The 12,161-nt window shown below is 59.5% G+C and overlaps 1 protein-coding gene across 1 annotated transcript in view; it reads left to right on the top strand.

Annotated features, from left to right (window-relative positions):
* The window catches only part of LOC135180221 (uncharacterized), a 32,494-nt gene continuing 20,333 nt past the window's right edge, over nt 1–12,161 (top strand). The window contains exon 1 of the mRNA XM_064152593.1: nt 1–142. Within this exon, the coding sequence (XP_064008663.1) occupies nt 1–142 (142 nt within the window). The remainder of the gene's footprint in view (nt 143–12,161) is intronic.

The following is a 12,161-nucleotide window of genomic DNA, read 5'->3' as shown; positions in this document are numbered from 1 at the left end:
ATGCGTCCTGCTCTGCCGCCTCGTTACGCATGCGGGGCCGGGGCCGTGCTGAGAGGCCTGCGGGGGGAAGGCTGCGGCGGCAGCGGCGTGGAGCGGCAGCGGGGCCGGGCCGGGCCGGGCCGAGGAGGGCTTTGCAGTGCCGGTGAGTGTCCGTAGCAGTGCCGCAGGGATTGTCCTTAGTGCGTGGTGAGTTTTCTGTGTCGCTCTGAGCGGGGCCCGGCGGAGCTGCTTCCCAGGCCGCTCAGCGTTGCCGCCCCTCGGGAGGGGCTGTGCGGGCCCCTGGAGTGGGTCTGGCAGCGTCCCAAGGGCTGCGGGGCGCATGGAGGCGCCTGTAAGCCTCTGGGTGTCCCCTGTGGGCTCCGATGGTCCCAGAGGAGCTGGGCAGTGTCTCTGGAGCTGTGTGGCCTCTGTGGGCGCCGCAGGATTCGGGCGGGATCTGAGTGGCTCTCGGTGAGCTCTTTAGGGGTCTCTGTGGGGTCCCCACAGTCCGTGGGCTCTGCTGGGCAGTCTCGGGGCTTGGGGAGCTGAGGATTTGGGGCTGTGCCCCTCTGGTGTTCAGTGTCCAAGCCTGGACCTGCCAGCCACTGCCCTGCCGGCCCCTGCAGGTGAGCCGGGGGCGTCTGAAGGGGTTTTGGGAGCGACAAGGGGGTCTGGGGGCTATCGAAAGGCCTTTTGGGGGCATCTGAAGGGGTCTGGGGGCATCAGAATGGGGTTTGTGGGTACCCGAGGGGGCTGTGAGGCCTCTCAGTCTTCCCCTGGGGGCTCCTGGGGGTGTCTGGAGGATCCCAGAGGAGCTGGGGATGCTCTCAGTGAGGTTTGGGGCTCTCTGCAAAGCCCTCACAGTATCTGGGCTCGTCTGTGGAGCTGTGAGGTGTCGAGTTTGGGGTGCCCCAGGGTTTGGGGAGGTCTTGCTCTGTGTTTCAGTGTCCCCTGAGGGCCTGGGACCTGCAGCCATGCCCCCTGCGGGGTGTCAGGGCAGTCTGGGGGTGTGCAGAGGCCTTTGGGGGTGACACAGAGGATCTGGGTGCTTGTGTAGGGAGTCTGGGAGCATCTGGAGGGGTTCTGGGCTCCCCAGAAAGGGTCTGTAAGCCTGTGCAGGGGTCTGTGTACATGTGAGGTGAGTGTGGGGGTATCAAAGTGGGATCTGAGGGCATCTAAAGGGTTCTGGGGTCATACAGAGGTGTCTGGGGGTCTCTGGGGGAAGCCCTTTGGTGCTCCAAGGGTACCTCTGCAGGGTCCTGAAGGAGTTGAGAGGGACCTGGCAAGGTGCTGCTTGCTGCCAGGTGCTGCTGAGGGGCTTGAGTGGCGTCTGAAGGGGCTTTGGAGGCAGCTAAAGGCCATCTGGGGGCTCCTAAGGGGATTCTGAGGGGGCCAAAGGGGATCTGGGGGTATCTAAAATGGGTCTGTGAGTATCAAGAGGTCTTTTGGGGACATGTAAAGTGGTCTGGGGGCATCTAAAGCGGTGGGGCTGGATCTAAAGTGGGTCTGGAGGCATCTAAGGGAGATCTGTGAGTGTGTAGAGGGGTTCTGGGGTCTCTAAAAAGGTCTGGGGCTGTGCTAGAGGCTTCTGGGCTCATCTGCAGTGAGCCTGGGGGCCCTCAAAAGGGTCTGGGGACAGGTAAAATGGGCCTGGGGTCATGCAGCAGGGTTCAGGGGCATCAGAAGGGGCATTGTGGGCATCTAAGTTGGCCTGGGGTCCTCTGGAGGTTGCCTCCCTCTTTCTGTCTCTGTTGTTTGTGCCTGGGTGAGAGTTCTCTGCTGTGTTTGTTCTCTCTTTTTGCAGGGAGCTGAACTGCTTTGCCCCAGCCCAGCTGCAGATCTGCACTCAGCCTCAGCCCCAAGCCCTGGCAGGGTGGGATGCTTTGGTACCAGGCCGTGGAGCTGTTTGAAATGCAATTGCTGCTTGCAGCTGGTTCAGAAATGGATTTCCTGTGGCTGTGGGGGCAGAAATGTCTCTGTGGTGAGTTGGTGCCAAGTGCCAGCCTTGCTTAAAGCCTTCTCTTAGGCCTTTCAGTGTGCTGATGGTTGCAGAGGAGAAGCTCAGGGTGTGAGGGAGTGAAAACTGAAGGGGGTGTTCAGGTGTGGGGAGAGGCCTCTGCCCTGGAGAGGCTGCTGGGCAGTGCTGCTGCAGCTAAGGTCTCCCTCGGGGAGCTGTTCCCCTCAGGGGCACTCTGGGGGCACTGTGCAGGAGGTGGCAGCCAGAAGGCAGAGCTGCCTGGGCCTCGTTGCTGTGCTGGCCAAAGCAGGTCACTTGTGCAGCTGTGCCACTTGGTGCTCAGGGCTGTGCTTGGGCAGAGAGGCAGCTGTGCCAGCAGCCTGTGCCACAGTGCAGTTGGTGCTGGTGCAGTGCAGCCTTTGCAGCTTGGCTCTGGGCTGATGGCAGTGGAGCCCCAGAGGCAGCGGTGCCAGGGCAGCTGAGCAGGGGCTGGGCTAGGGGCCGAGGCTGTGCTGCCTGCAGAGGCTTTTGTGTGCCTGTGTCGGGGTGGATTTAACATCCTTTTACTGCTGGGATGTGCTCCTGCTGCTGCCTTTCTGCTGCCCGGCTGGCAGGGGTCCAGAGGGACTGGGAGACACCAGGAGGGGTTGGGAGGAGACTGGGAGGGCATTGGGAGGGAGTGGGAAGGGATGCATGAGGGCCTGGGAGGGAATGTGAGTGACTGGGAGGGGAATGGGTAGGGCTGAAGGGGGTTGGGAGGAAATGGGAGAGGACTGGAAGGGACTGGGACTGAGAGAGACTGGGATGGACTGGGGAGGGGCTGGGAGGGGAATGGGATGGAGGAGGAAAGGACAGGAATGGGAATGAAGGCAATTGGGAGGGAACTAGGAGAGGACAGGGCCAGACTGGGAGGGATTGGGATGGATTCAGTGGAAGTGGGAGAGACTGGGATTGGGAGGAGACTGGGAGGGCATTGGGATTGAGTGGGATGGACTGGGATGGACTGGGAAGGGCCTGTGAGGGGATTTGGAGGGACTGATGGGAACTGGGAGTGGAATGGGAGGGACTGGGAAGGGACTTGGAGAGGCTGAGAGAGACTGAGCCAGACTGGGAGGTGTTTGGGAGGCAGTGAGAGGGATTCAGTGGAACTGAGAGTGACTGGGAGGGATTGGGAGGAGAGGGAGGGGTCTGGGAAGGCATCAGGGATGGCCTGAAGGGATTGGGATGGGGAAGGCCTGGGAGGTAGTGGGAGGGGACTGGGAAGGGGCTGGGAGGGGAATTGGAGGGACTGGGAGAGAGTGATAGGGGATTGGGAGTTACTGAGGGGACTGGAAGGAGACTGGGATATACTGGGAGATAGTGGAATGGACAGGGAGGGATTGTGAGGGGCTGGGTGGGACTGGAAGGGGACTGGGAAGGACTGAGAGAGACTGGGCTGGACTGAGAGGGGACTGGACTGGCAATGGGAGGGAGTGGGAAGGCATCTGGAAGGGATCAGAAGGAATTGGAAGAGACTGAGAGGGAATTTGGCATGGGAGGGTATTGGGAAAGGCTCTGGGGGGATTGCAAGAGACTGGGATGGACTGGGAAGGAGTGGGATGGGCTGGAATGGGACTGAGAGGTGTCAGGGAAGGGAATGGGACTGGGAGGTCCTGGGATGGGACAGGAAGGGGAATGGGAGGGACTGATGGGAACAGGGAGAGGAATGGGATGGACTTGGAGGGACTGGGAAAGGACTTGGAGAGGCTGAGACTGAGCCAGGCTGGGAGGGGTTTGGGAGGCACTGAGAAGAACTGGGAGGGAGTGGGAAGCCTGCAGAGGGACTGGGAGAGAGTGATAGGGGATTGGGAGTTCCTGGAGGGGACTGGAAGGGGAATGGGATATACTGGGAAGTAGAGGAATGGACTGGGAGGGAGCTGGGTGGGACTGATGGGGACTGGGAGGAAATGGGAGGGGACTGGGATGGACTGGAAGGGATTGGGAGAGAGTGAGAGGGGGTGTGGAATGAGTTTGGAGAGACTGGGAGGGACTGGAAGGGATTGGGAGAGAGTGAGAGGGGATGTGGAATGAGTTTGGAGAGACTGGGAGGGACTGGAAGGGATTGGGAGAGAGTGTGAGGGGATGTGGAATGAGTTTGGAGAGACTGGGAGGGACTGGAAGGGATTGGGAGAGAGTGGGAGGAATTCAGAGAGACTGGGAGGGACTGGGGTGGAGTGGGAAGGAATAAATGAGTGACTGGGAGGGATTGGGAGAGACTGGGAGGGGATTGCGAGGGACTACTTGGAACTGGAAGAGGAATGGGATGGTCTGGGAGGGACTTGGAGAGACTAAGCCAGACTGGGAGGGGTTTGGGAGACACTGAGAAGGACTAGGAGGGGACCAGGCTAGACTGGGGGGGATTCAGAGGAACTGGGAGGGATTGGGAGGAGACTGGGAGGGAGTGGGATGGAGTGGGAAGGGATTGATGAGGGACTGGGAGTGATTGTGAGTGACTGGGAGAGCCATGGAGGGGAACAGGAGGGGCAGATGGGGAGTGGGATGGGATTGGGAGGGACTGGCGAGGAGTGGGAGGAGACTGAGAGGTAGTGGGAGGGAAGTGGGAAAGGATGAGGGACTGGGAGGCAGTGGGAGGCAGTGGGAAGGCACTGGGAGGGGATTTGGAGGGACTGGGAGACAGTGATGGGGATTGGGAGCTGATGAAGGGGACTGGAAGGGGACTGGGGTATACTGGGAGCCAGTAGGATAGACTGGGAAGGATTGGGAGAGGACTGGGTGGGAGTGATAGAGAACTGGGAGGGACTGGGAGAGACTGGGAGGGGACTGGGATGGACCTGGCAAGAACTAGATTAGGACTGGGAGAGAACTGGGATGGGCCTGGAAGGGACTGGGAAGGACTGGGAATGTGAAAGTACTGGGAAAGGAGTGGAATGGGATTGTGAGGGACTGGGAGGGAGTGGGTGGGATTCAGAGGAACTGGGAGAGAGTTGGATGGACTGGGAAGGGATCTGGGAGAGACTCGAGGGGACTGGGATGGACTGGGAAGGGGACTGAGGTGGCATGGAGGGGTATGGGACTGGGAGGTACTGCGAAGGGACTGAGAGGGCAATGGGATGGACTGGGAGGAACTGGTGTGGAACTGGGAAGGGGGGGGGAAGGCCAGAGAGAGAATGGGAGGGGAATGGGTTGGACCTGGTTAAAGACTGGATTGGGACTGGGAGAGGACTGGGAGGGTATTAGGAGAGGCCTGGAAGGGTCTGAGAAGGACTGGGATGTACTGGGAAAGGCCTGGAATGGGATTGTGAGACTGGGATGGAACTGGGAGGGGATTGGGAGGGAGTGAGTGGGATTCAGAGGAACTGGGAGAGTCTGGGATGGACTGAGAGTGGGCTGGGCTGGGAAGGGATCTGGGAAGGAGTGAGGGGACTGGGAGGGATTGGGAAGGGGACAGAGAGCTGTCAGGGAGGGGAATGGGACTGGGAGGTACTGGGATGGGACAGGGAGGGGAATGGGAGGGACTGATGGGAAGTGGGAGAGGAATGAGATGGCCTGGGAGGGGATCTGGAATGGATTGTGAGAGAGTGGGAGGGGACTGGGAAGGGATTGGGATAGACTGGGAGCTAGGGGGATGGACTGGGAAGGATTGGGAGGGGCTGGGTGGGAGTGATAGAGGATTGGAAGGAAATGGGAGAGGACTGGAATGGGACTGGGAAGGGACCGGGATGGACCTGGTAAGGACTGGATTTGGACTGGGAGGTACTGGGAGAGGACTGTGAGGGAACTGGGATAGGCCTGGAAGGGACTGAGGAGGACTGAGAGGTGGCAGGGAGGGGACTGGGCCAGGGAGAGGATTGGGGGGAATAGGAAGGAGTTTGGAATGGATTGGGACTGGGAGGGGACTGGGCCAGAGTGGGAGGGGAGTGGAAAGGTAGTGGGAGGGTGTGAAAGGTAGTTGGAGGGCACTGGAAGGGACTAGGAGGGGATTGGGATGGACTGGGAAGGGACTGGTGAGGATTGGATTGGGAGAGGCCTGGAGGGTACTGAGAAGAACTGGGAGGGGACTGGGATGTACTGGGAAAGGAGTGGGATGGGATTGAAAGAGACTGGGGTGGGACTGGGAGGGGGTTGTAGGGAGTGGGTGGGATTCAGAGGAACTGGGAAGGACCGGGAGGAGACTGGGAGTGGGATGGACTGGGAATAGTGGAACTGGGAGGGGACTGTGAGGGATTGGATGGGACTGGGAAGGGGCCTGAGAGGTGGCAGGGAGGGAAGTGGGACTGGGAGGTACTGGGATGGGATAGGGAGGAGATTGTGAGGGACTCATGGGAACTTGTGGAGAAATGGGAGGGAATGGGAAAGGACTGGAAGGGGACTGGGATATACTGGGAGACTGTGGGATGGACTGGGAAGGATTGGGGGAGGGCTGGGTGGGACTGATAGGGGCTTGGGAGGGACTGGGAGAGACTGGGATGGACCTGATGACGACTGGACTGAGACTGGGAGGGACTAGGAGATGACTGTGAGGGAACTGGGAAAGATCTGGAAGGGACTGAAAAGGACAGGGAGGGGAGTGGGATGTCCTGGGAAAGGAGTGGAATTGGATTGTGAGAGACTGGGCTGGGACTGGGAGGGGACTGAGAGAGAGTGGGTGGGACTGGGAACAACTGAGCTGAACTGGGAGGGGACTGGGAAGGGGCCTGAGAGGTGCCAGGGAGGGGAATGGGACTGGGAGGTAGTGGGATGGGGCAGGGAGGGGAATGGGAGAGACTGATGGGAAGTTAGAAAGGAATGGGCTGGGCTTGGAGGGAGTGGGAGGGGATTGGGAGGGAATGTGATGGGGTCTGGAATGGATTATGAGTGACTGGGAGGGCACTGAGCCAGAGTGGGAGGGGATTGGAAGGGATTGGGATGTACTGGGAGCTAGTGGGATGGACTGGGAAGGATTGGGTGAGGCTGGGTGGGACTGGGAGTGGATTGAGAGGAACTGGGAGAGGTTGGGAGGGACTGGAGTTGGACTGAGACTGGGAGGGGACTGAGGTGGACCTGCTAAGGACTGGATTAGGACTGGGAGAAAAATGACAGAGGAGTGGAAGGGACAGAGAAGGTCTGGGAGGGGAGTGGGATGTACTGGGAAATGACTGGAGTGGGATTATGAGAGACTGGGATGGGACTGGGAAGGAGACTGAGAGGTGGCAGTGAGGAGAATGGGTCTGGGAGGGACAGGGATGGTAATGGGAGGAAGTGGTGGGAACTGGGGGAGGAATGGGATGCACTGGGCTGGAGTAGGAGGGCATTGGGAGGGAATGGGAAGGGATCTGGAATGGATTGTGAGTGACTGGAGGGGACTGGGCCAGAGTGGGAGTGGACAGGGAAGATACTGGGAGGGGAATGGGAAGGCAGTGTGAGGGTGTGAAAGGTAGTTGGGGTGGCCTGGAAGGCCCTGGGAGAGTATTGAGAGGGAGTGTGAGGGGACTGGAAGGAGACTGGGATATACTGGGAGCTAGTTGGATGGACTGGGAAGGATTGGGTGGGGCTGTGTGGGACTGATAGGGGATTGGGAGGAGATTGGAAAGGGCTGGGAGGGGAGTGGGATGTGTTGGGAAAGGACTGGAATGGGATTGTGAGAGACTGGGAGGGGACCAGGAGGGATTGGGTAGGACTGGAGTGGGATTGTGAGAGACTGGGAGGGACTGGGAGAGGATTGGAGAGAGTGGGTGGAATTGAGAGGAACGGGGAAGGACCAGGAGGAGCCTGAGAGGGCATTGGAATGGACTGGGAGGGAGTGGGATGGTGTGGGAAGGGATCTGAAGGGACCTGGGAAGGAGCAGAAGTGGGAGGGGACTGTGGGGGATTGGGTGGGACTGGGAAGGGGCCTGAGAGGTGGCAGGGAAGGGAATGGGAGGGACTGATGGGAAGAAGAAGAAGAAGGAGGTAGAGTGGGAGGGGATTGGAAAGGAATGGGAAGGGATCTGGAATGGATTGTGAGTGCCTGGGAGGGGACTGGGAAGAGACTGGCAGGGGAGTGGAAAGGTAGTGTGAGGAGGTGAAAGGTAGTTGGGGTGGCCTGGAAGGGACTGGGAAGGCATTGGGAGGGAGTGGGTAGGATTCAGAGGAACTGGGAGAGACTAGGAAAGACTGAGAGGAGACCAGGAGGGCATTGGGATGGACTGGGAAGGGATCTGGGAAAAAGTGAGTGGAACTGTGAGGGGACTGGGGGGGATTGGGTGGGACTGGGAGGTGCTGGGATGGGACAGGGAGGGGAATGGGAGAGACTGATGGGAAGTGGGAGAGGAATGAGATGGAGTGGGAGGGAGTGGAAGGGGATTGGGAGGGAAGGGAAAGGGATCTGGAATGAATTGTGAGTGACTGGAAGGGGACTGGGGACTGGGAGGGGATTAGGAGGGAGTGGGAGGTGACTGGAAGGGGACTGGGATGTACTGGGAGCGAGTGGGATGGACTGGGAAGGATTGGAAGGGGGCTGGGTGAGACTGGGAGGGGATTGGGAGGAAATGGGATCAGACTGGGAGGGACAGAGAGAGACTGGGAGGGGATTGGGAGGGAAGGGGAAGGGATGGGGAGGGGAGTGGGAAGGGGCTGGTAAGGACTGGATTTGGATTGGGAGAGGCCTGGAAAGGACTGAGGAGGACTGGAAGGAGATCAGGAGGGATTGGGTAGGACTGGAATGTGATTGTGAGAGACTGGGAGGGAGTGGGATGGACTGGGAAGGGATCTGGGAAGGAGTGAGTGGGTCTGGGAGGGATTGGGTGAGACTGGGAAGGGGCCTGAGAGGTGTGAGGGAGAGGAATGGGCCTGGGAGGCCCTGGGATGGGACAGGGAGGGGAATGGGAGGGACTGATGGAAGTGGGATGGGATTGGGAGGGACTGGTGAGGCGTGGGAGGAGACTTGGAGGGACTGAGAGGTAGTGGGAGGGAAGTGGGAAAGGATGAGGGATGGAGTGGAGGGACTGGGAGGGACTGGGATGGCCTGGGAGGGGATGTGGAGGGCCTGGGAGAGAGGGATAGGGGCTCGGGAGTTAGTGGAGGGGACTGGAATATAGTGGGAGATAGTGGGATGGAGTGGGAGAGATTTGGAATGGATCTGGAATGGATTGTGAGTGAGTGGAATGGCAATGGAAAGGGACTAGGAGGGAGTGGTAGGGAACTGGGATGGAGCTGGAAAGGACTGGATTGGGACTGGGAGAGGACTGAAAAGGACTGGGAGGGCTGTGGGATGTAGTGGGAAAGGAGTGTAATGGGATAGTGAGGGACTGGGAAGGGATTGGGAGTGAGTGGGTGGGATTCAGAGGAATGGGGATGGAGTGGGATGGAGTAGGATGGGCTGGGAAGGGATCTGGGAAGGATTGAGCTGAATTGGAAGAGGACTGGGAAGGGGCCTGAGAGGTGTCAGGGAGGGGAATTGAATGTGACTGTGTGGGGATTGGGAGAGACTGGGATAGACTGGGAGGGATTGGGAGGAGACTGGGAGGGCATTGGGACAGACTGGGAGGGAATGGGATGGAGTGGGAAGGGATCAGGGATGGAGTGGAGGGACTGGGAGGGGATGTGGAGGGAGAGAGGGATAGTGGCTTGGGAGTTAGTGGAGGGGACTGGGATATACTGGAAGATGGTGGAATTGAGTGGGAGAGGATTGGGAGGGAATGGAGAGGGATCTGGAATGGATTGTGAGTGACTGGGAGAGGACTGGAATGGCACTAGGGACTGGGAGAGACTGGTAGGGGACTGGGATGGAGCTGGAAAGGACTGGATTGGGACTGGGAGGGAAATGGGAGAGGATTGGAAGGGACAGGGAGGGGAGTGGGATGTACTGGGAAAGGAGAGGAATGGGATTGTGAGTGACTGGGAGGGGACAGGGGACTGGGAGGGACTTGGGAGGTGACTGTAAGGGGACTGGGATGTACTGGGAGCGAGTGGGATGTACTGGGAAAGGAGAGGAATGGGATTGTGAGTGACTGGGAGGGGACAGGGGACTGGGAGGGACTTGGGAGGTGACTGTAAGGGGACTGGGATGTACTGGGGAGCTAGTGGGATGGACTGGGAAGGATTGGGTGAGGCCGGGTGGGACTGGGAGTGGATTGAGAGGAAATGGAGAGGACTGGGACTGGAATGGGACTGGGATGGACCTGGTAAGTACTGGATTAGGACTCGGGGCGCAGTGGGAGAGGACTGGAAGGGACAGAGAAGGACTGGAAGGGGAGTGGGATGTACTGGGAAAGGAGTGGAATTGGATTATGAGAGACTGGGATGGGACTGGGAGGGGAGTGAGAGAGAGTGGTTGGGACTGGGAAGGAGACTGAGAGGTGACAGGGGAATGGGACAGGGAGGGACAGGGAGGGTAATGGGAGGGACTGTTGGGAACTGGGAGAGGAATGGGATGCACTGGGCTGGAGTAGGAGGGCATTGGGAGGAAATGGGAAGGGATCTGGAATGGATTGTGAGTGACTGGAGGGGACTGGGCCAGAGTGGGAGCAGACTGGGAGGGGAATGGGAAGGTAGTTGGAGGGACCTGGAAGGGACTTGGAGGGGACTGAGAGGGAGTGGGAGGTGACTGGAAGGAGACTGGGATATTCTGGGAGCTAGTGGGATGGACTGGGAAGGATTGGGAGGAAGCTGGGTGGGAGTGATAGAGGACTGGGAGGAAATGGGAGGGGCCTGGAGTTGGACTGGGAAGGGACCGGGAGGGACTGAGAGAGACTGGGAGGGGACTGGGATGGACCTGTAAGGACTGGATTGGGACTGGGAGAGGAGTGCGAGGGAACTGGGAGAGGCCTGGAAGGGGCTGGGGAGGACTGGGAGTGGGAAGGAGTGGGATGGACTGGGGAGGGATCTATGAATGACTGAAGTGACTGGGAAGGATTGGGTGAGGCTGGGAGGGTGCCTGAGAGGTGGCAGGGAGGGGAATGGGACTGGGAGGTCCTAGAATGGGACTGGGAAGAGAATGGGAGGGATTGATGGAAGTGGGATGGGATTGGGAGAGAATGGGAAGGGATCTGGAATGGTTTGTGAGTGGGAGGGGACTGGGAGGCAATCGGAGAGGAGTGGGAGTGAGATGTAGTGGGAAAGGAGTGGAATGAGGTTGTGAGAGACAGGGATGGGACTGGGAGGGGATTTGGGAGGGAGTGGGTGGGATTCAGAGGAACTGTGGGAGACTGGGAAGGACTGGGAGGGCATTGGGATGGAGTGGCAGGGAGTGGGATGGACTGGGAAGGATTAAGCGGAACTGGGGAGGGGACTGGGAGGGATTGGGTGGGACTGGGCAGGGGCCTGAGAGGTGTCAGGGAGGGGAATGGGCCTGGGAGGTGCTGGGATGGGACAGGGAGGGGAATGGGATTGACTGAGATGGAGTGGGAGGGGCCTTGGAGGGAATGGGAAGGGATCTGGAATGGATTGTGAGTGACTGGGAGGGGACTTAGAAGGGACTGGGAAGGGAATGAAAAGGAACTGGGAGGGTCTGAAAGGTAGTTGGAAGGGACTGGAAGGGACAGAGAGAGACTGAAAGGAGACTGGGATGGACCTGGTAAGGACTGGATTGGGACTGGGTGAGGACTGGGTTGTACTGGGAAAGGACTGGAATGGGAGGACTTGGAAGGGGCCTGGATGGGAACTGAAAGTGCTCCTAGGAAGAACTGGGACAGACTGGGAGGGACTGGGAGGTGGTCTGGAAGAGACTGTAGCAGGATTGGGCAGGGACTGGGATGGGATTAGAGAGGGGCTGGGAGAGGTCTGGGAGGGAACTGGAAGGCACTGCAGAGGAATTGGGAGGGACTGGGAGGGGGCTTGATGGGACTGGGAATCTTACCTGGAGGCGCTGGGAGCTGCTCTGGGGGCGCTGGGAGCCTCCTCTGTGCCCCTGCCGCCGTTTGGTCTCCCTCCCCCCTCCCTCCCTCCCTCCCGGCGCTGACAGAGCAGGAGGGCCAGAGCCACGCTCTGATTGGCCAGTGGGGCTCGGGCAGCAGCGCTCCCATTGGCTGCGCTGGGCCAGCCCCCCAGTTTGGGAACAGTGCGTCCCAGTTCAGGACCAGTCCCCCCCAGTTTGGGAACAGTGCGTCCCAGTTCGGGACCAGTCCCCCAGTTTGGGAACAGTGCATCCCAGTTTGGGAACAGTGCATCCCAGTTTGGGAACAGTGCATCCCAGTTTGGGACCAGTCCCCCCCAGTTTGGGAACAGTGTGTCCCAGTTCGGGACCAGTCCCCCAGTTTGGGAACAGTGC

The sequence above is a fragment of the Pogoniulus pusillus genome, chromosome 1, assembly GCF_015220805.1.
Source record: "Pogoniulus pusillus isolate bPogPus1 chromosome 1, bPogPus1.pri, whole genome shotgun sequence".
NCBI lineage: Eukaryota > Metazoa > Chordata > Aves > Piciformes > Lybiidae > Pogoniulus > Pogoniulus pusillus.
The sequence above is the reverse complement of the archived record's forward strand: the minus strand, read 5'-3'. Positions and strand labels throughout refer to the sequence as shown.